The sequence below is a fragment of the Clarias gariepinus genome, chromosome 25 (genome assembly GCF_024256425.1).
Source record: "Clarias gariepinus isolate MV-2021 ecotype Netherlands chromosome 25, CGAR_prim_01v2, whole genome shotgun sequence".
Taxonomy (NCBI): Eukaryota; Metazoa; Chordata; class Actinopteri; order Siluriformes; family Clariidae; genus Clarias; species Clarias gariepinus.
Window position 1 is genome coordinate 947,501 of NC_071124.1, and position 25,000 is coordinate 972,500.

General features: G+C 46.6%; 1 protein-coding gene across 1 annotated transcript in view; it reads left to right on the forward strand.

The window, feature by feature from the left end:
- Positions 1–25,000, forward strand: part of LOC128513201 (G-protein coupled receptor 83-like) — a 41,894-nt gene that overhangs the window by 12,846 nt on the left and 4,048 nt on the right. Inside the window, exons 2-3 of the mRNA XM_053486894.1 lie at positions 4,805–4,930; positions 15,151–15,284. Of these exons, the coding sequence (XP_053342869.1) occupies positions 4,805–4,930; positions 15,151–15,284 (260 nt within the window). The remainder of the gene's footprint in view (positions 1–4,804; positions 4,931–15,150; positions 15,285–25,000) is intronic.

The window sequence follows — 25,000 nt, forward strand, 5'->3', positions numbered from 1 at the left end:
CACACACACACACACCCTCATCACCCTGCTGAACACACCCTTCACCCTGGTACACACACACACACACACACACACACACACATCCACATCACCCTGCTGAACACACCCTTCACCCTGGTACACACACACACACACACACACACACACACACACACACATCCTCATCACCCTGCTGAACACACCCTTCACCCTGGTACACACACACACACACACACACACACACACACACACACACATCCTCATCACCCTGCTGAACACACCCTTCACCCTGGTACACACACACACACACACACACACACATATCACCCTGCTGAACACACCCTTCACCCTGGTACACACACACACACACACACACACACACACACACACTCATCACCCTGCTGAACACACCCTTCACCCTGGTACACACACACACACACACACACACACACTCATCACCCTGCTGAACACACCCTTCACCCTGGTACACACACACACACACACACACACACACACACACACACACACACACTCATCACCCTGCTGAACACACCCTTCACCCTGGTACACACACACACACACACACACACACACACATCCTCATCACCCTGCTGAACACACCCTTCACCCTGGTACACACACACACACACACACACACATCCTCATCACCCTGCTGAACACACCCTTCACCCTGGTACACACACACACACACACACACACACACACACACCCTCATCACCCTGCTGAACACACCCTTCACCCTGGTACACACACACACACACACACACACACACACACACACACACATCCTCATCACCCTGCTGAACACACCCTTCACCCTGGTACACACACACACACACACACACACACACACACACACACATCCTCATCACCCTGCTGAACACACCCTTCACCCTGGTACACACACACACACACACACACACACACACACACACACACATCCTCAACACCCTGCTGAACACACCCTTCACCCTGTTACACACACACACACACACACACACATCCTCATCACCCTGCTGAACACACCCTTCACCCTGGTACACACACACACACACACACACACACACACACACACACACACACACACATCCTCATCACCCTGCTGAACACACCCTTCACCCTGGTACACACACACACACACACACACACACACACACACATCCTCATCACCCTGCTGAACACACCCTTCACCCTGGTACACACACACACACACACACACACACACACACACACACACACACATCCTCATCACCCTGCTGAACACACCCTTCACCCTGGTACACACACACACACACACACACACACACACACACACATCCTCATCACCCTGCTGAACACACCCTTCACCCTGGTACACACACACACACACACACACACACACACACACACACACACACACATCCTCATCACCCTGCTGAACACACCCTTCACCCTGGTACACACACACACACACACACACACACACACACACACACACACATCCTCATCACCCTGCTGAACACACCCTTCACCCTGGTACACACACACACACACACACACACACACACACACACACACACACACATCCTCATCACCCTGCTGAACACACCCTTCACCCTGGTACACACACACACACACACACACACACACACACACACACACACACACCCTCATCACCCTGCTGAACACACCCTTCACCCTGGTACACACACACACACACACACACACACACACACACACATCCTCATCACCCTGCTGAACACACCCTTCACCCTGGTACACACACACACACACACACACACACAGCCTCATCACCCTGCTGAACACACCCTTCACCCTGGTACACACACACACACACACACATACACACACACACACACACACACATCCTCATCACCCTGCTGAACACACCCTTCACCCTGGTACACACACACACACACACACACACATCCTCATCACCCTGCTGAACACACCCTTCACCCTGGTACACACACACACACACACACACACACACACACACACACACACACACACATCCTCATCACCCTGCTGAACACACCCTTCACCCTGGTACACACACACACACACACACACACACACACACACACACACACACACAAACACAACACCCTGCTGAACACACCCTTCACCCTGGTACACACACACACACACACACACACACACACACACACATCCTCATCACCCTGCTGAACACACCCTTCACCCTGGTACACACACACACACACACACACACACACATCCTCATCACCCTGCTGAACACACCCTTCACCCTGGTACACACACACACACACACACACACACACACACACACATCCTCATCACCCTGCTGAACACACCCTTCACCCTGGTACACACACACACACACACACACACACACACACACACATCCTCATCACCCTGCTGAACACACCCTTCACCCTGGTACACACACACACACACACACACACACACACACACATCCTCATCACCCTGCTGAACACACCCTTCACCCTGGTACACACACACACACACACACACACACACACACACACACACACACATCCTCATCACCCTGCTGAACACACCCTTCACCCTGGTACACACACACACACACACACACACACACACACACACATCCTCATCACCCTGCTGAACACACCCTTCACCCTGGTACACACACACACACACACACACACACACACACACACACACACACACACACATCCTCATCACCCTGCTGAACACACCCTTCACCCTGGTACACACACACACACACACACACACACACACACACACACACACATCCTCATCACCCTGCTGAACACACCCTTCACCCTGGTACACACACACACACACACACACACACACACACACACACACACACACATCCTCATCACCCTGCTGAACACACCCTTCACCCTGGTACACACACACACACACACACACACACACACACACACCCTCATCACCCTGCTGAACACACCCTTCACCCTGGTACACACACACACACACACACACACACACACACACACACACATCCTCATCACCCTGCTGAACACACCCTTCACCCTGGTACACACACACACACACACACACACACATCCTCATCACCCTGCTGAACACACCCTTCACCCTGGTACACACACACACACACACACATACACACACACACACACACACACATCCTCATCACCCTGCTGAACACACCCTTCACCCTGGTACACACACACACACACACACACACATCCTCATCACCCTGCTGAACACACCCTTCACCCTGGTACACACACACACACACACACACACACACACACACACACACACACATCCTCATCACCCTGCTGAACACACCCTTCACCCTGGTACACACACACACACACACACACACACACACACACACATCCTCATCACCCTGCTGAACACACCCTTCACCCTGGTACACACACACACACACACACACACACACACACACACACACACACACACACACACAGCACCCTGCTGAACACACCCTTCACACTGGTACACACACACACACACACACACACACACACACACACATCCTCATCACCCTGCTGAACACACCCTTCACCCTGGTACACACACACACACACACACACACACACATCCTCATCACCCTGCTGAACACACCCTTCACCCTGGTACACACACACACACACACACACACACACACACACACATCCTCATCACCCTGCTGAACACACCCTTCACCCTGGTACACACACACACACACACACACACACACACACACACAACCTCATCACCCTGCTGAACACACCCTTCACCCTGGTACACACACACACACACACACACACACACACACACACACACACACACACACACACACATCCTCATCACCCTGCTGAACACACCCTTCACCCTGGTACACACACACACACACACACACACACACACACATCCTCATCACCCTGCTGAACACACCCTTCACCCTGGTACACACACACACACACACACACACACATCCTCATCACCCTGCTGAACACACCCTTCACCCTGGTACACACACACACACACACACACACACACACACACACACACATCCTCATCACCCTGCTGAACACACCCTTCACCCTGGTACACACACACACACACACACACACACATATCACCCTGCTGAACACACCCTTCACCCTGGTACACACACACACACACACACACACACACACACACTCATCACCCTGCTGAACACACCCTTCACCCTGGTACACACACACACACACACACACACACACTCATCACCCTGCTGAACACACCCTTCACCCTGGTACACACACACACACACACACACACACACACACACACACACACACACACCCTCATCACCCTGCAGAACACAACTTTCACCATGGTACACACACACACACACACACACACACACACACACACACACACACACACACACATCCTCATCACCCTGCTGAACACACCCTTCACACTGGTACACACACACACACACACACACACATCCTCATCACCCTGCTGAACACACCCTTCACCCTGGTACACACACACACACACACACACACACATCCTCATCACCCTGCTGAACACACCCTTCACCCTGGTACACACACACACACACACACACACACACACACACACACACACCGGGGATGTTTTTATATAAACATTTAAGTTGATGTGTTTCATTTTGTTTCTTGAGGTTATAATAAAGTTTATTATAAATTATAAATAATTGTCTCTGGAAAGTTCCTCACAACCTTCGTATGGTGTGTGTGTGTGTGTGTGTGTGTGTGTGTGTGTGTGTGTGTGTGTTCCGTAGGTGCGCTTTGTGAACAGTACGTGGGTTTTCGGCAGAGGGATGTGCCACATCAGCCGCTTTGTGCAGTATTGCTCTTTGCATGTGTCCACACTCACACTCTCAGCCATCGCATTGGACAGACGACAGGTAGACACACACACACATACACACACACACACGCATCCCTTACTATAATAAACACACACTACGGTCTAATCCCGCAGTTCACAACTCGCCTTAAAAACTAAAATTAAGGACAGAAAACGTTTCACCTGCCGCACGTCTCACTTTAGGTAAGCGTGGGTCAGTGTAGGAGTGTGTGTGTGTGTGTGTGTGTGTGTGTGTGTGTGTGTCTCTCTGAATGAGTCTCGTGTACATTCAGTGCTTACAAACAATTCTATCCATTAAACATTCCTCCTCCAGATAAACTCTCTGATTAATATAAGGCGTCTCGTCTGTGTAGGCGGAGCTCATTTGTGGACTTATTATGTAGGATTATTCATTTAAAGTACATTATTAGAGTCTGTAACTTCATTACTGTCACTTCACTGTCCACAATCCTGAGTGATGAATGAGAGTGGGGAGGACAGCATCTAAACATACCAGACTCTACGTCCATGAGTCCCCCAGATCATATTTTATTTAATTGGATTATTATTTTTTTTACTCCTGTGAGGAACTTTCTTTTTTAAATACAAGTTTAGTTTTAAATGTCTTAGAAAAAATTTTATCTAGTTTTAATATTAAGTAACAAAAACTGACTCTTACCATCGATAAAGTCGTAGAAGCGGGCATGAAGTTACGAAAGAAAGAAAGGATCTGCTCCTTTACCTAAGGCAAATCTATTCACAAAAATGCTTGGCTAAGTTAATCGGTTTTTAGCCAAGACTTTAAAGGTCCTACACATCATATTTTTCATTAAATGTTAATATGATCTTTAGGGTCCTAATGAAAAGTTTGTATTATATGTTAATAAAAAATTCAAAAGGATTGTGTAAAAAAAACACTACTTTTACCTGGTAAAAACTAGCTCTGTTCTCAGCAACCTGTTTCAGTACATGCTAATTTAAATGCTCATGACCTCTGCTGAGCCCGCCCCCCCCAGTTCTGTGGGGCGTGACACGTGGGGTATAGCCACGGAAGTGTAGTCCAGTGCGGGCAATGCTTTGTGGGTAATGCAGTCCAAACTGGAAAACGCTGTAATATAGAGCCTGAGCCTGTTTTCTTAAGTCGTTTTTGGTTTGATTTAAGTACGGAACCTACGCGGAAGTTTGTAATATCGCCTGACAACGCAGAAATTAAAAGAATGGACATGCATCGACTCGATTTGTCTTTCATCATTGCATGGGCATGAATTAACGGGCTGTTGCGCTGCCGCGAGCAACAACAACAAAAACCGGAGAAGCTTACTGAGAGAGATACGGACGCGATGTGTTGCTGATGTGTTTACATGACTTCTTAATCTTCGACAGACATCGTTATAAACCATCTAACGTAACAAAGGTAAGCATAATATAGTTTTCCGACTACGTACACAGTTTGCAACTAGACAGTCACCTTAATGCATTGTTTATTATAAACGGGCGATTAGGGATTATATAGAGACGGAGAAGAAGCCATAACCATGTTCTATTAGAGTATAAGTTAACTTACACTCCGCATTCATCGTGATTATTAGAAAAGGCGATCTGCAAAGAGTCATAGTAAAATAAATCACACTCACCGAGCCTGGTGAAGATGAAGCAGGAACACGAAGCGTTAGTACAGATCCGATTTTTAGGAGCAGCTTCCTAGTAAAACCTGCTTTATATTGACCCGCGTTTATAAAGCAGTCTGGGGAAAAATGATTATCGCAAACATGAACGCATTTAGGTAAATCGGCGGGGACGTTAGCTTCAAAAACTAAATTCAGCCACTGCCTCCTCAGTGGCTCAGATACCTAACCCTAGGTAGGTACCCTAGGTCACTAACCCTAGGTAGTGAATGACGACTGCTGTGTTCGCTATTACACCCAACAACTGTACACAACACTCGCTTAGGTGCCATTTTGCTCCAGCGGCGAAAAACAATGGCCGACAGCTTATTCTCACTCGGGGCGGGTCTTTGCTAAAACACCAATCAACTTGTGTAGGAGCGGCCTCTGTCGGTTTGGCGTCACATCGACAGGCATTTGTGATTGGCCTGATTTCAGAAGGGGGATGTTATTGTAATAAACGAAAAGAAAACCACTGGGCGGCTCTTTATCATCGTAGAGTGGTTGTGTACGCACTCTCCTAACACACAGTTCAGTCCAAACAGCTTAAAATAGTGCATGTAGTGCTGTATGACCCCTTTAAAGTGATGTGCCTGTATCTTCTGGTTCTGGTTCTTCGTATCTAACTGAAGCTTGTTTATGCACCTAATTAAATATCCAGACAGTAAGGCGTTGGAAAAGTCCAACCTAGATGTGACAAAAGCTTAAACAAATTTTTTTGCATCATTAAGTGACATTCCTTATCTTGGTAATATTTCTAAAATGAATAATAATAAACTATTCAATTTCATTTGTATAGCTCTCTAAAATATGGACATTGGAGCAAAGCATCAAACAGATGAAAGAAAGCTATACTGGTAATATTTTCTTCATGAGCTTCAAATAAAGACTGGAATCTATAATCACACCAAGGTCTTCCACTGTCACACATGATGAAACAGAAAGGCCACCTAAAAGTTACAGTGTGATTAAAACATATACTTTCAGCTGCATGTGGTCCTAGTATCAGTACTTCTGACTTAAGAGGATTAAGCAGGAAGTTAATTAACATCCAATCTCTTATGTCTTTCACACATTGATCAACTTTATTGAGCTGGTTTTGCTGGGACGTATAACTGTGTGTCATCAGCATAACAATGAAAACTAATACCATGCTTACTAGTTATGTTGCCCAGAGGAAGCATGTAAAGAGAAAAAAAAGCAGTGGGCCTAAAACTGAACCCTGCGGAACGCCAAACTCCACTAGAGAACCTGCAGAATAATCACCATTAAAGTCTACAAACTGATAACGATCAGTCAAATAGGATCTGAGCCAGGAGAGGGCTGTACCCTTAATTCCTACTACATTTTCTAATCTGTGAAGAAGAATAGCGTGATCAATAGTGTCAAAAGCTGCACTGAGGTCGAGTAATACAAGCATAGTTACACAACCCTGATCAGAGGATAATAGGAGGTCATTTACTACTTTAACGAGTGCTGTCTCTGTACTGTGATGAGGCCTAAATCCTGACTGATACAGTTCATGTATGCCATTTCTATGTAGATATGAGCACAGCTGCTCCGGTACAATCTTTTCCAGAATCTTAGAGATAAAGGGGAGGTTTGATATCGGCCTGTAATTGAACAGCTGACAGGGGTCGAGGTCAGGTTTCTTAATTATAGGTTTGATAACTGCTAATTTAAAAGATTTTGGAATGGACCCACTGCTGAGTGAAAACTTCTAAATGATTTGTTTTTAACAGAGGTTCTGTTTTTTTTGTGGCACTGTTTGTTTGAAATGGTTTGTATAAGATCTGGTACACAAGTGGATGATTTTGAAGAAGAGATGAGTGTAATTAGTTCTCTCGCTTCAAGGGGAGTAAAGTACTCTAGGTTCTAATCTGATATGGTCAGTTTATCATCTGCATCAATGAAATTGACTAATAGTTAGATTTTTGTTAGGTACAATTTTGTTATTGAAAAAGTTCATGAAGTCTGTTTGAGGCTGCTGTATGTAGCTGTATCCAGGAGGATAATCTTCATTTTATGCTACATACTCCCTCTGTTTAATCCAGGTTTCTGTTAAACACGGTATATTAAACTCCTGATCTGTGATAGTTTCATTAACAGTGAGTGCTTTAGATGTGAGAGATCTAATATTTAACAGTCCCAGCTTCAGATCAGAGTTGCAAGCTAATTCTATGTTAACTAAATTACTAAACAGATTTTCTAAGTCTTTCTAAATCTTTATTTAGTTTGGGGAACAAACACAGTCTCAATATGGTGAATCTGAATGATGACTGTGCAGCTAGCAGACGTTCAGGTTAGCCTGTTTATCTACTCACTGGTGGCATAAGTACCACACCTTATCCAACAATCCTGAAGCAGTTCCCAGAGGTGTTGAGTACCTGTTGGCTGCTTTTCCATCACTCTCCGGTTAACTCATCCCAAACCACCTCAACCGGATTTAAAATGAGTGATGGTGGAGGCACCTTGTAACGATCAGATTATTTAAATAAATTGAGTTACACGAAACAAGCAAAACAAACAAAGACCTTATTATTTACAAAATATATACAAATTAATGTGGTGTGTTGTGGGAGTGTGTAGAATGTCCAGGTCCAGGTTATTCCAAGAGTGTGTGTGCGAAGAGAGATGAATCGGTCTCACCGGAAATGATGGAAAAAATACCGGGAGGGCAATGTTGGAGCAAGAGTGAAATCCCGAAGCAGTCCAGTCGGCCGTAGTCCAAACAAAGGGAAAAATCAGCAATGCACAGACTTCGCGGTACTCTTTATCTCCGTTAATGATTCTGATAACCACAGCGTGCTGTTTCTCCATACTCTCTCCGGTCCCGTGATGCCCGGCTGCCAGCTCTCGCGGGAGCTTAAATGGAAACCAATGCATTATCATCGGTAGGCAAACACAACCCTCCCGGGCATGATTAATAAGGCACTGCAGCTTATTTTATTATTGTGCCGACTTACTCTCGCCCTATAAAAGTGTCCTTTATGTGGCTGTGCTACAACCTGATGCAGCACTCCATCACTCTCGTCCTTTCACAAACAGCTCTTATACTGTATGACCTGGAGGTGTGTTGGGGTCATTGTTCTGTTGGAAAAAATAAGATATTTCCACTAAGTGCAAACTAGACGGGATAGCGTGTCGTTACAGAATGCTGTCGTAGCCGTGCTGGTTGAGTGTGGCCTCGATTTTGACTAAGACACCAACAGTGTCACCAGCACAGCACGGCCACGCCCTCACACCTACTCCTGCATGCTTCACAGTGGAAACCACACATTCAGGAACCATCTGAACAATCATCTAACAAAGACACACTGGTTAGAACCAAAAATCTCACATTAGGACTCACCAGACCAAAGGACAGTTTTCCTCTGATTTCTTGTCCATTCCTTGTGTTTTGTCGCCCAAACAAGTCTCTTCTGCTTGTTGTTCTTTTGAAGTAATAATTACTTTGCCCCAATTCGACCGTGAAGGCCTGACTAACGCCGCCTCCTCTGAACAGTGGATGTTGAAATGTCTGCTACGTGAGCTAATCTGAGGTTTTGTAAATCTTCGGTTTCTGAGGCTGGTCATTCTAAACTTATCTTCTGCAGTGGAGGCAGCTCTTTGTCATCCTTTCCTTGGACGTCCTCATGAGAGCAGGTTTCATTACAGCGTTTGATGGTTTTGGCGACTGCACTCTGGGATACATTCAAAGTTCTTGAGATATTTCTGATGGATTGACCTCCCTTTCTAAGGGTAATGATTGACTTTCTTTGTTTTCTCTTTACTTAACTAAGTGTTTCTTGCATCAGTTGTTTTGTGCAGGGGGTCTAAAGCACATTAAGACGGCAAGAAATGTCACAAATTACCTCTTGACAAGGGCTTTCCCACGTTCCTGAAGTCGATCCTGAACGAGTTTAATCTGAGAAAAGCTGGTACGGCTTCGGTACGGTGCGTTGCGGGAAAATCAAGCCGGGGCGTCCCAGGTTACCGATCACAGGTGAGCTGACACCTGGACTGAGACACACCCTTATTTGCGTGTGTAAACTCGGCTGAGTTCTGAATCCTGATGTGTGTTATTTCAGTTTTGAAACCTGACGGATGATCTGCACTCTGCGTACGGACCGCGCTCGTCCGCTCGTGATGCTGTAATGACTTGGGCTGAATGTTTTGTACTAATTAGACATGACTGATCAGTGACATCACTGCGGCAGACACAGGAACGCGTTCCGCTTTTGCGTTAATCCTCAGCACCAAACCTTTCCTTCCTGTAATATAAACACCAGCAGCTTCGAGGCCGAGTCGAGGAATTAGAACGAGCTTTGTAGTGACTAATGAAATGAAAAAAGCAATTTATGAATTATTAGTTTCCTCTGTAGGGGGAACAAATTAACATCAACAGGAACACAGTGTGTGTGTGTGTGTGAGAGAGAGTCTAAATCTGCTTTGTCTGATGTTTAATAAGTGCACCCCATAATAATATAACACACATGACGTCTTTTAACAAATGGTGTATAGAATCTTCATTTCCACTCATTTAATAATTGACTTATTTATTTTTATCACCACCAGCAGCTTTAAGGAAACGTCAGGTTTAATGTTACTGTTACAGAGCGCTAACACTGGAGACTCCTTCCACACACCTCCTGCACATGCAGATACTGTTACCATGGAGACCATGACTTATTTATACAGAGCTGAAAATCCTTCTTCCATCCTTCAGGGTGAGAAATGGCACGTCCTCAAGTCGATACTCGTTCGGAGGTGAAGATTATCAGAGCGGCGTGCCGGCGTGCCGTGTACCATGAGAGAGAAGCTTCCGTACGAGAACACACTCCGCGTTCCCTGATACACAATCAGTGTGCAGCTTGAAGGAGCTCGAAGGGTGTGATGACATTCTGTAATGATTTTTTTTTGCGGTTAAGAAAGCGTCTGTGTGTGTGTGTGTGTGTGTGTGTGTGTGTGTGCGTGTGTGTGTGTGTGTGTGTGTGTGTGTGTACGCGCACTGTGTGTGAGTGTGTCGTTTCTCTTGGCTCAACAATGGCATTGACGTTTTTTATTGTTTGTTTGTTTTGATCCTGAAACAGCGCACAAACACCAACATGGATCTGTACAAGTGCTGCACAGTTAAGTGCATGAAAATCGAAATTGCAGTGTGTGTCAAAATAATCGCAGTGTTTTTTATTTTTAAATCGTGCAGCTGTAATCTGTACATTAATGAGATTAGACTGCGCTTGTGCGTCTGATCAAAGTCGGGGACGGAGATAAACACTCAGCTGCTCCAGTTCTGTCTCTAAGCGTTAGACTGTGGGAGGAAACCGGAGTACGTGGAGGGAAACCAACAAACACGGGGAGAACATGCGCACTCCATACACACTCCATACACACTCCATACACACTCTATACACACTCCATACACACAGACCCTGCGGCGGGAATCGAACCCGAACCCTGGAGGTGGGAGGCGACGGTGCTACACCACTGTGACACCAAACTATTGCATAACTCTGAAAGGATTTACTAATCAATAATGACGTCCTGTTATAGACGTATCGATATCGCATCACTACAGTCCAGCGAGAGACGCGTAATACTGAGGAAATAAATTACATTTTCAGTCTTGGTTTGGTGCCTAAATATAAAAAAAATTAATTTCATGTCTGTATAATCAGCACCTTATCAGTGTTCGGTTAAATCCTTTCTTTCTCATCTTCATGCTGTTCTTTAAAAATGAGCAGGAGGTTTTTATGAAGAAGGACGCCTGTACCTCTTTCCTGAGAACTGAAACTTAAAAAAAAAACACTCCCGTCATTCCTGTCACTGCCGTCACCGTGTCTTTTCAGTTTCTCGTGTTCCTCCCTGCAGAAATGAGTTTCTTTTTAACAAAACTACATCACCTCCCTCTCTCTCTGACAGGCGACCTGGACCCTTTACATTCCACACAATCACCCTGAGTGACTTTAACAGCTTAGGTGTGCGGCGTAAAAGTAATTCTATTGACACACAAGAATAAAAAATAAAGAAAAGAGAAGAAGGAAAATTTTAGACAGTTGTCAGTTTTAAATGTTAAAAAAAAAAACACAAAGTAGCTGGGAAATGTACAAGAAACCCCCTCCCCCACACACACACACTCTTTCTCTCTGCTCTACACAGAAACACTGCTCTGTCGCGATTCTTTTCAAAGGTAAACTACAGGTTAATTAGTTTTATTTTTACTTTACAGCAGTGATTCCGTTAGTGTGTTTTTTAAAAATTTGATTTGGTTTGCGAGTGTTTTGGAATACAAGCTGCTTCTGGAACGAATTATGCTCTTAATCCAAGGCTCCACTGTATATATTTGGCAGATATATGTAAAGCGTACATGTCTATTTTGTGTTAGTGTTATAAAATTAAATTTTATTATTATTATAACAGCTCGAGGAGCAACATGTTTGTGTACTTACTAAAGATTTTAGTTCTGTTTTTGAATATGTGGTTGGAAATTAATACTTTTCTTGGTTTTTGACTTTTATCCGATTAATCAGAAAAAAGTAACCGACAGATTAATCGATTATTAAAATAATCGTTAGTTGCAGCCCTACATTATACTGTATATACACAGATATGAAAAAACAAAGAGATCACTGCAATTTATTCCTGGGAAACTTCTGGAAACGTCATCAAGAGGAAGATGAAGAAACCATCGAGTGATAAACAGGTGGAGAGACAAAACTCAGGGACGCTGTAATTATTCCACCGAATACTGATTTATTAATGTTATTTTGCCAAAGCGTTAACACAATGTGTTTACAAATGATTAGCATTTGGTTTTATTTGAGTTATTAAAGTTCTGTAAATACGGCATGATCTTGGGTAATCTTGATGTGTTGTGATGATGTCATTCCCTTTAAATATACACTGTAAATAACAATAGTTATATTTAGAATTTAGGAGAAATCTTGTCAGCAGGTCACAAATAATGAACCAAAACTGTTCATCTCACCAACACATGCAGCTGTAAGAGAAAAACAACATGGGAGACTTTTTTTTCCAGAGCCGTGTGTAAAAGTGTTATAAAACACAAGAGAATATATATATATAAATATATAAAGGGAAACGAAACCCGTCTCCCCATCATTACAGAAGTTAAACCTGCGCCACACCACACACACACCACGCACCCCCCCACACACACACCACACACACACCACACACACCACACACACACACCAACCACACACCCCACACACACACACACACACCACACACACCACACACACCACACACACACACACACACACACCACACACACACACCCACACCACACACACACACACTCACACACACCACAGCCACACACACCACACACACACCACGCACACCACACACACCCACACACACACCACACACACACACCCACACACACACCACGCACACCACACACACACACACCACACACCACACACACACACCACACACACACACACCCACACACACACCACACACACACACACACACACACCACACACACACACACACACACCACACCCACACACACCACACACACACACACACACCCCACACCCACAACACACACCACACACACACCACACCCACACACACCACACACACACACCCACACACACCCCACACCCACTACACACCCACACACCACACACACACACCACAGCCACACACACCTCACCCACACACACCACACACACACACCCACCCACACCACACACACACCCACACACACCACACACACACACCCACACACACCACACACACACACCACAGCCACACACACCACAGCCACACACACCACAGCCACACACACACCACACACACACACACACCACACACACACATCCACACACACCACACACACACACCACACATACACACCCCACACCCACTACACACCCACACACACACCCACACACACCACACACACACACACCCACCACACACACACCACACACACACACCACACACACACCACACACACACCACACACACACACACACCACACACACACACACCACACACACACCACACACCACACACACACACACCACACACCACAGCCACACACACCCACCACACACCACAGCCACACACACCCACCCCACACACACCCACACACACCACACACACCACACATACCCACCCCACACCCACTACACACCCACACACACACCCACACACACCACACATACACACACACACCCACCACACACACACCACACACACACACACACACACACCCACCACACACACACACACACACACACACCACACACACACACACCCAACACACACACACACACACACACACACACACACACACACACCCCACACCCACTACACATCCACACACACCACACACCCACTACACACACCACACACCCACTACAGCCACACCCACCACACACACACCCAGCCCCCGAGCGCTTATAAAGTCCATAAAGTGAACACAAGCACTCTGCTCCGTCTCCGTCCTGAAGTGTGTAGCTTTGCTTCCTAACCGAACCTCCAGCCGTACCCTGGTCTCCCCGGTCTGCATTACATTAATTAACTCTTAAGTGCTTTACACTGCATTGTGTGTGTGTGTGTCTGTGTGTGGTGTGTGTGCGTGTGTGTGTAGGTGATCCTGTATCCTCTAAAGCCGCGGATGTGCACCGGTCAGAGCGCTGTGTGTATCGTCTTCATTTGGCTCATGGCCAGTTGTTTCTCGCTGCCACACGCCATCTTCCAGAAACTCTTCACCTTTGTCTACAGGTGGGTCTGTGTGTGTGTGTGTGTGTCTGTGTGTGTGTCTGTGTGTGCATGTGTGTGCGTGTGGGTCTGTGTGTGTGTGTGTGTGTCTGTCTGTGTGTGCAAGTGTGTGTGTGTGTCTGTGTGTGCATGTGTGTTTGTGTGGGTCTGTCTGTGTGTGTGTGCGTGTGGGTCTGTGTGTGCGTGTGTGTGTGTGCGTGTGGGTCTGTGTGTGCGTGTGTGTGTGTGTGGGTGGGTCTGTCTGTGTGTGTGTGCGTGTGTGTCTGTGTGTGCGTGTGTGTGTGTGTGTGTGGGTCTGTGTGTGTGTGCGTGCGTGTGTGTGCGTGTGTGTGTGTGTGCCATTTCTTCTCTCTCTCTCTCTCTCTCTCGCTGCCCCTCTTTTCTTTCTCTCTCTCTCTTTTTTGTCCCTCTCTGTCTCTCTCTCCCTGTCCATCTCTCTTTTGTCCCTCCATCTCTGTCCCTTCCCCTGTTTCTCTCTCTCTATAAATATAAGTGTTTTATTGACATGATGATAATACACAAACGATAAAAGAAGTAAAAGAACAAAATAACTGATGATGAAAACAAATAAACAGATGATAAGTGTGTGTGTGTGAGTGTGTGTGTGTGTGTGTGTGTGGGTGTGTGTGTGTGTGTAAGTGCGGAGGCGCGGTGCAGACGGGAGCAGTGACTGTTGATTATACCACACAGTGTGACCGTGTGTGTTCTAGCGGGCGTGAGTGTGGCCCAGTGAGTGTGTTGTTTACTGTCGGAGCCCCAGCGCAGGCGTTGCTGAGGGGCGTCGGCCCCGGGGTGTTTATTACAGCGGGGGATAATCAGTTAGCGTGAGAAACTATACAGCACTCAGGGAAGGGCACTTCTACACCTCTTCTATTAACTCTCACAATTTAAAAAAGATTCACACTGTGGCGAGAGGCGCTCATGTCTCTGAGTCTTTCTCCTGCCTGGGTTTCTCTCCTTCACTCATACGGCGGTTCTGTTGGACCATCTGACCATGTTGATTCATACACATTCAAATTCCATACAAACTTAAATAATTCTTTTGATTGTGTAAAGCTGCTTTGGGACAATGCCAATTGTTAAAAGCGCTATACAAATAAAATTGAATTGAATTTTGTTGGTGTTTTTTTTTGTGTAGTGCGTTCGCTCTAATTGCCAGCGTGGTGGGATTGTCTAGCAACCGCTCCCGTCTGCCGCTCTGTCTGTCTGTAAACCGCGGAGTGGTCACCCTCACCCCCACCCTCACCCTCACCCCCACCCCCAGCTTCACCACCACCCTCACCCTCACCCCCACCCTCACCCCCACCCCCAGCTTCACCACCACCCTCACCCTCACCCTCACCCTTACCCTCACCCTCACCCCCAGCTTCACCCCCACCCTCACCCTCACCCCCACCCTCACCCCCACCCCCAGCTTCACCACCACCCTCACCCTCACCCTCACCCCCACCCTCACCCTCACCCCCAGCTTCACCACCACCCTCACCACCACCCTCACCCTCACCACCACCCTCACCACCACCCCAACCACCACCACTACACCCACCCCCACCCTCACCCACACCCTCACCCTCACCCCCACCCCCACCCCCACCACTATCACATACACAGTATGAAATGTAGTGAAATGCTTATACGACTGCCATTGACCCTAAAAGAGAATTAAAGTTTACAAATAAGAAATAAATATGAATAAAAGAAATACGATAGAAATAGAAAAATTCAATTAAACTAGGAAAAATAGAACTAAAAATAGAAATATGATGTACATAAAAATAGAAATATACTGTGCAAATTGAAATATACTGTACTGGGTGTGCAAATATGCAAAATGTCTTTGTGCAGAGGTTATTAAAGTGTCTTTGTGCAATGGTCCAGGATGTAGACGTAAACATGTAGTGTGGTTGTGAAGGTAGGTGTGCGTGTAATTGTCCATAGTGTTCATGGATGTAAAAAGATTAATAGATTTGATCAATTATGAAAAGATTGTGTTAGTTCTGCATAGTGGTGTGGTTGTGGTTGAGAGACCTTATCGCCTGCGGGAAGAAACTCCTCCTCAGTCTCTCTGTGTTGGCCTTCAGGGAGCGGAATCGCTTTCCAGACCGCAACAGAGTAAACAGACCGTTATTGGGGTGGCTGAGGTCCTTCACGATCTTCCTGGTCTTGGTCAAGCACCGCTTGCTAAAGATCGAGTGCAGGTCAGGGAGCTCGATGCGGATGATGTGCTCAGCTGATCGCACCACCCTCTGTAGAGCTCGTCTGTCCTGCATGGTGCTGTTACCGAACCAGGTCGTGATATTTCCCGTCAGGATGCTCTCTATGGTGCAGGAGTAGAAATTCCTGAGCACCTTGGAGGGCAGTCTAAAGTCTCTCAAGCGTCTGAGGTGGTAGAGACGCTGCCGGGCCTTTTTTACCACGGTGTTGATGTGACAGGACCATGCCAGGTCCTGCGTGATGTGAACACCGAGGTATCTGAAGCTGTCCACTCTCTCCACTGGGCTCCTGTTGATGACGGGGGTCTGGTAGTTCCTCACCTGCTTTGTACTAAAGTCCACTATCAGCTCCTTTGTCTTACTGATGTTCAGGAGGAGATTGTTTCTCTGGCACCAGTTCTCCAGATTTCCAACCTCCTCCAGGTAGGCCGTCTCATCGTTGTTCGTGATCAGGCCCACCACAACAGTGTCGTCAGCAAACTTGATGATGGTGGTGGAGCTGGTAGTGGCCATGCAGTCGTGGGTGTACAGAGAGTACAGCAGGGGGCTCAGAACACAACCCTGGGGTGCTCCAGTGCTGAGAGTAAGGGGGGCTGAGACATGTCCGCCCATCCTTACTGCCTGTGGTCTGCCAGTCAGAAAATTGGAGATCCACTGACACATTGATGAGCTGAGTCCCAGGTGCTCCAGCTTGGTGGTGAGTGTGGAGGGAATTATGGTATTAAATGCAGAGCTGTAGTCGATGAAGAGCATTTTCACATAATTCCCCCTCTGAGTGTCCAGGTGAGTGAGAGATGTATGGAGGAGATGAGAGATTGCATCGTCCGTGGAACGGTTTGGACGATAAGCAAACTGTAGTGGGTCCAGTGTGTCTGGTAGTAAAGAGATGATGAAGTGTCTGACCAGGCGTTCAAAGCACTTCATCACTACTGAAGTGAGGGCTACAGGGCGATAGTCATTAAGAGAAGCAGTTTGAGGTTTCTTTGGGACAGGAACAATAATGGACTCTTTGAAGCATGTGGGAATCACCGACTGAGATATAGAGATGTTGAATATCTCAGTGAACACAGGTGCTAGCTGGTCAGCGCAGGCTCTGAGGATACGGCCTGAGATGCCGTCTGGTCCTGCTGCTTTCCTGGTGTTTACTCTCTTGAAGGCTCTCCTCACGTCATGCTCTGTGATGATGAACGCGCTTCCGGTGCTGGCAGTGACTTCCTGTCTGCAGCCGTTACCGCCGCTAGCATTAGCATCGCTAGCATCTTTAGCTGCAGCCTCGAAGCGAGCGTAGAAAGTGTTCAGCTCGTCTGCCAGAGACACGTCTGCGTTTATCATACCGGATGTTGGTGCTTTATAATCCGTTATTGTCCTTAATCCCTGCCACAGGCTCCTAGAGTCACTCTGTTGGAGTTGTGACTCTAGTTTCCTCCTGTAGCGCTGCTTCGCCTCTTTCACCGCCTTTCGGACGCTGTATGACGCAGCCTTGTACGGTTCCATGTCCCCCGACACGAGTCCCGTGTTGTAGGCAGCGGTGCGAGATTTCAGAGCGTCGCGGATGGTTTTATCCACCCACGGCTTCTGGTTGGGAAACGTTTTAATAGTCTTTCTTTCTACGGTATCGTCCGCTAGTTTCCCGATGAATCCCACAACCGCTTCCGTAAACACGCTGACGTCACCATTGGAGCTGGTTCTGAACATGTCCCAGTCTGCGTCATCGAGTGGGTCCTGTAACGCGGCCACCGTTTGGTCCGTCCAGCGCGCGACCTCCCTCTGAACCGGAACTTCCTGTTTCAGCTTTTGTTTGTATTTTGGCATGAGGAAGATGGCAGCGTGGTCGGATTTACCAAACGGTGGGCAAAGATTGTGCCTTGTAGCCGTCCTTGACTGTAGTGTAACAGTGATCCAGTGTCCTTTCGCCCCTGGTGGGGCAGGTGATGTGCTGATAAAAGTTCGGCGCTGCGCGTTTGAGGTTGGCACTGTTAAAGTCCCCCGCCACAATAAGCGCAGCGTCCCGGTGTTGTGTTTGTTGTTGTGTGAGTGCCTCATGCAGCTCGCATAAGGCAGTGTCCGTGTCCACTTGTGGTGGAATATAAATGGCACTGATTATGACCGATGTGAACTCCCGAGGAAGATAAAAAGGACGACACATGATGGACAGTAGTTCCAGATTTGGTGTGCAGGAGCGTGTGAGAGAAACAACACTCGCGCTGTTGCACCAGCTGCTGTTCACCATTAAACACACGCCGCCTCCCCTTGACTTCCCCGAGTCCCGTGTCCTGTCCATGCGGTGAACCGAGAAGAACTCGGCTGGCTGGATGGCGTGGTCCGGCACCACTGGGTTCAGCCATGTCTCGGTGAAGTAGAGGAGATTGCAGTCCCGAATGTCTCTCTGGAACTTTACCCTGGCCCTGAGGTCATCGAGCTTGTTTTCCAGTGACTGGACGTTGGCGAGCAGGATGCTAGGCAGAGGTGTGCGGTGTGCACTAATATTAGATTAAGATTATGTTTCAGTTAAATTGGGTTAAATTACATAAGATTAGGTGAGATGAGGTTAGATGAGATTGGATTAGGTTAAACTGGATTAATTTGGGTTAGATTATTTTTAGATGAGGTTAGACACAATTAGATTAGATTGGATTACATTCGATTAGGTTAGAAATTTCAAAATTTCATTTTGCAGCTGGTGTGTGTGTGTGTGTGTGTGTGTGTGCTCTTTATGTTTGTTTCACACATTAGTCAGTCCAGATTTGGTGGTGTTTGAGTGTCTATTTAAGTCTCTCTATTTAAGTGTTTGATTGACATGACGTTGTTAACAATGTTGCCAAAGCTGATTATAATAACAGACATTTTAAACAAACAATAAGACAAATAAAAGAAAAGAAAACAATAATGAATAATAAACCCATGATAAGTGTGTGTGAGAGTGAGGAGGCGCAGTGCAGACAGGAGCAGCGCTGATCACTTACTCTGGATTAGAACACAAAATATTACAGCAGATTGGGTTAAAACTAGATTAGATTATTTTAGATTCAATTACATTAGATTAGATAAGATTAGATGAGATTATGCTAGATTAGGTAAAGTAGGTTATATTAGATTAGACTAGTTTAGATTTGGTTAGATTAGATTAGGTTAGATTAGATTATTTTAGATAAAATTAGATTTATATTATATCAGATGTCAGTGGTTTAGATTAAGATTATTTTAGGTTAGATTAGATTAGATTAGGTGAAACTATGTTAGATTAGGTTAGATGAGATTGGATAAAAATAGATTAGATTAAATTAGGTAAAATAAATTTGGTGACAAGATTAGGTTAGATTAGATAAGATTAGGTTATGTTAGATTAGACTATGTTAGGTTAGATTAGATTTGGTTAGGTGATAAAATAAAAATAATTTAAGATAAAGTGAGAGTGGATTAGGTTAGATAAAATAAAAAAATATTTATTTTAATTAGATAAGACTATATGAGTGTTTCTACCACGAGGAAGAGTGAATATAGATGTATCTGCGGTGGAGCATGTTCCTTCATGTTCACATACGTTCCCTCACGTTCCCATATGTTCCCTCACGTTCCCATATGTTCCCTCACGTTCCCTCACGTTCCCTCACGTTCCCCTGAAACCCAGTGGAGCTGCTGCTCGGCGCTCAGAGAGACGTTTGGCTGTGAATTTAAAGAAATCTTCCTGTCTAATCTGGTGGTGTTTTGGACAGATCGGACTGCAGTGTGTCTCTGCTCCGGGGGTTTATACGTTTTGGTGTGTTTTTCTTTTTCTGTTTCTAATCCGTCATCCGTCACTCAATGTTTAATCAGAATCAGTTTTTTCTGATTTTAGTTCTTTAGATCTTCAGATGATTGGATTTCTGTGTTTAGTGTTGAGTCTGTAGTTTGGTTTGGGATTTAATTTCATTTCTCCACTGTTCTGTGTGTGTGTGTGTGTGTGTGTGTGTGTGTGTGTGTGTGTGTATTTGTTAGTCTCTCTCTCTCTCTGTCTCTTTCTCTCTGTTTTATTTCCACATGAGATTTTTTTGTAATTCCTCTCTATAATTCAGTAGCAGTTGACTGTCCCTGGTCTGATCTCTGTATTGGAGTAAAAACACTGTGGGTTTGTGTCTGATCACATCTGTAGAATAATGAATAATCAACTCCCTGCTCTTTATAAACCATCAGTTTAATGTGGTTTGAGTCTTGTTAATGTTTTATTAAGGTGTTATCTAAGATCCACATGAAGAACAGACTGCAGCTCATAGTCTGTCACACACACACACACACACACACACACACACACACACCATGCTGCTACTTTATCCTGCACTGATTGGTCAGAAGCTGTTGATTAATGCTCTCTAACAGCAGCTCTAATAATAGTGTAGGTTTATATTAATGCACTCTGTTGGGGTTTTGTGTGTGTGTGTGTGTGTGTGTGTGTGTGTGTGTGTGTGTGTGTGTGTGTGTGATCATTGCTTGTCTCTGAGAGCAGCTTTCAGTTTAACTGAATAAGAGCCGAGAGCCGCTGCTGTGTCATGTGATAGTTTCCCTCTTCAGAGCTCAAACACTCGCCGCTGTGCTGCTGAGAGACTCGACACGACCCACCGCAGACTCTCTACTGTACTGTACCACACCCCCACACCCTGTCTCACACCCCCACACCCTGTCTCACACCCCCACACCCTGTCTCACACCCCCACACCCTGTCTCACACCCCCACACCCTGTCCCACACCCTGTCTCACACCCCCACACCCTGTCTCACACCCCCACACCCTGTCCCACACCCTGTCTCACACCCCCACACCCTGTCCCACACCCCCACACCCTGTCTCACACCCCCACGCCCTGTCTCACACCCCCACACCCTGTCCCACACCCTGTCTCACACCCCCACACCCTGTCTCACACCCCCACGCCCTGTCTCACACCGTCTCACACCCCCACACCCTGTCTCACACCCCCTCACCCTGTACCACACCCCCACGCCCTGTCTCACACCCCCACGCCCTGTCTCACACCCCCACGCCCTGTCTCACACCCCCACGCCCTGTACCACACCCCCCCACACCCAGTCTCACACCCCCACACCCTGTACCACACCCCCACGCCCTGTCTCACACCCCCACGCCCTGTCTCACACCCCCCCACACCCTGTCTTACACCCTCACACCCTGTCTCACACCCTGTCTCACACCCCACACCCAGTCTCACACCCCCACACCCAGTCTCACACCCCCACACCCAGTCTCACACCCCCCACCCAGTCTCACACACCCCCCACCCTGTCTCACACACCCCCCACCCTGTCTCACACACCCCCCACCCTGTCTCACACCCCACACCCCACACACAGTCTCACACCCCCACACCCTGTCTCACACCCCCACACCCTGTCTCACACCCCCACACCCTGTCTCACACCCCACACCCAGTCTCACACCCCCACACCCTGTCTCACACCCCCCCCACACCCTGTCTCACACCCCCCCCACACCCTGTCTCACACACACCCCCACACACAGTCTCACACCCCCACACCCTGTGTCACACCCCCACACCCTGTCTCACCTATCATTCTCTCTCTCACACCTACACCCTGGGTCACCCCCACAACCTGTCTCATCTATCATGCCCTGTCTCATCGCCACCCTGTCTCACCTCTACACCCTGTCTTACCTATAATGCCCTGTCTCATACCTACACCCTGTCTCACACCCTTTCCAATATCATCCTTGTCTCACCACAACACCCTGTCTCACATATCATTCCTTTTTTCACACCCACACCCTGTCTCACCTATCATTCCCTCTCTCACACCCAAACCCTGTCTCACCTACCATGCCCTGTCTCACCCCACACCCTGTCTCACCTATAATGCCCTGTCTCATACCTACACCCTGTCTCACACCCCACACCCTTTCCGAACTCATCCTTGTCTTACCACAACACCCTGTCTCACATATAATTCCTTTTTTCACACCCACACCCTGTCTCACATCATTCCCTGTCTCACCCCCACACCCTGTCTCACTTATCATGCCCTGTCTCACATCAGACCTGTCTCACCCCCACACCCTGTCTCACTTATCAGGCCCTGTCTCACATTAGATCGTCTCACCCCCACCCTGTCTCACCATCACATTCAGTCTCATATTAGCACTGTCTCACCCCTTACACCCTGTCTAACATCTTGTCTTATGCCTTATGCCCTGTCTCACATCATTCCTGCCTCACCGCCATGCCCTGTCTAACCCCCCACATGTCTCACATCAGCCCTTGTCTCACCCACATACCCTGACTCACATCAGACCTGTCTCACATCACTTTCTTTGATCATTCTTTATGATGATGGAATCATAAGGGTTTTTTTTGTCCCGTTAGTTATTTGCTGGATTGTTTTTTTAGGATCTTATTAATCTTCCAGGTCTGATGATAATGTTCAGTAGATTCAGTGTGTGTGTGTGTGTGTGTGTGTTATCTGGAGTAAGTGTCTCAATAACGCTGCTAAAGGAAATAAATCGGAGGTGTAAAAGAGAAAAATGAACAACGATCAAGAACCAAATACACAATTTACATTAATATATATAAAACATTAATATTAATCAATATTACAATAATTAAATGAGCAGATGTGTTACAGGAAGATCGTCAGCATTTAATTAATCAATATTAACTTTTATTAAAGAAGAATAAAAGATTATAATAGAAGAAACACATATCACACCCAATCCAATTCTAAAACTATGATGAGAAGTGAATATGAACATCTCTCTCTCCCTCTCTCTCCCTCTCTCTCTCCCTCTCTCTCTGTTCCTCTCTCTCTGTCTCCCCCCCTCTCTCCCCCTCTCCCTCTCTCTCTCCCTCTCTCCCTCTCTCTCTCTTGCTCTCTCTTTTTCTCTCTCCCTCTCTCCCTCCCTCTATCTCTCTCTTTTCCACAAAAGTGAACCAGGTGCTAGTTCTTGTCTGCTGATGGTTCCACTGAGAACCTCTGAAGAACTGACTTTGTGTTTCCCCGGTGATAGAGAGTCAGTGTGTTTGAGTCACTTTGCGAGCGGTTCTTCTGGTGTTTGAGCTGCATATTGAGTTTTCACAAACTGTTAGTTTTTGGGGATAATACTTGGCACAACTCCGAACTCTAGAACCACCCTGATGGAAAATGGGTATTACACTCCAGCCCAATCCCAATTCTATTTTCTAGGGTTAAAATATTTCCCCTAAGAAATGGGACACCACTACAACACTGTTATACGTCATCATACGTATCCGTTCATTTACATGTACACATACAGTATGGCCGTAAGCAAAACAAACAATGCGTTATTAAATGCTCTGCCAACTGCCGTGCTACTGAACTGTGAAAACTTCTTATTAATGTGAAAAATCCTTATTAATGGCAAAAATTAGTTATATTTACGGGTCTGCTCGCTCGAGTGAGCAGCCATGTTGAAAATTTCGCTTAGCTCTTCATTTGAAGTGAGGTCCCGAAAATTCTTCGTTTGGAGGGCTATCTGGCCCC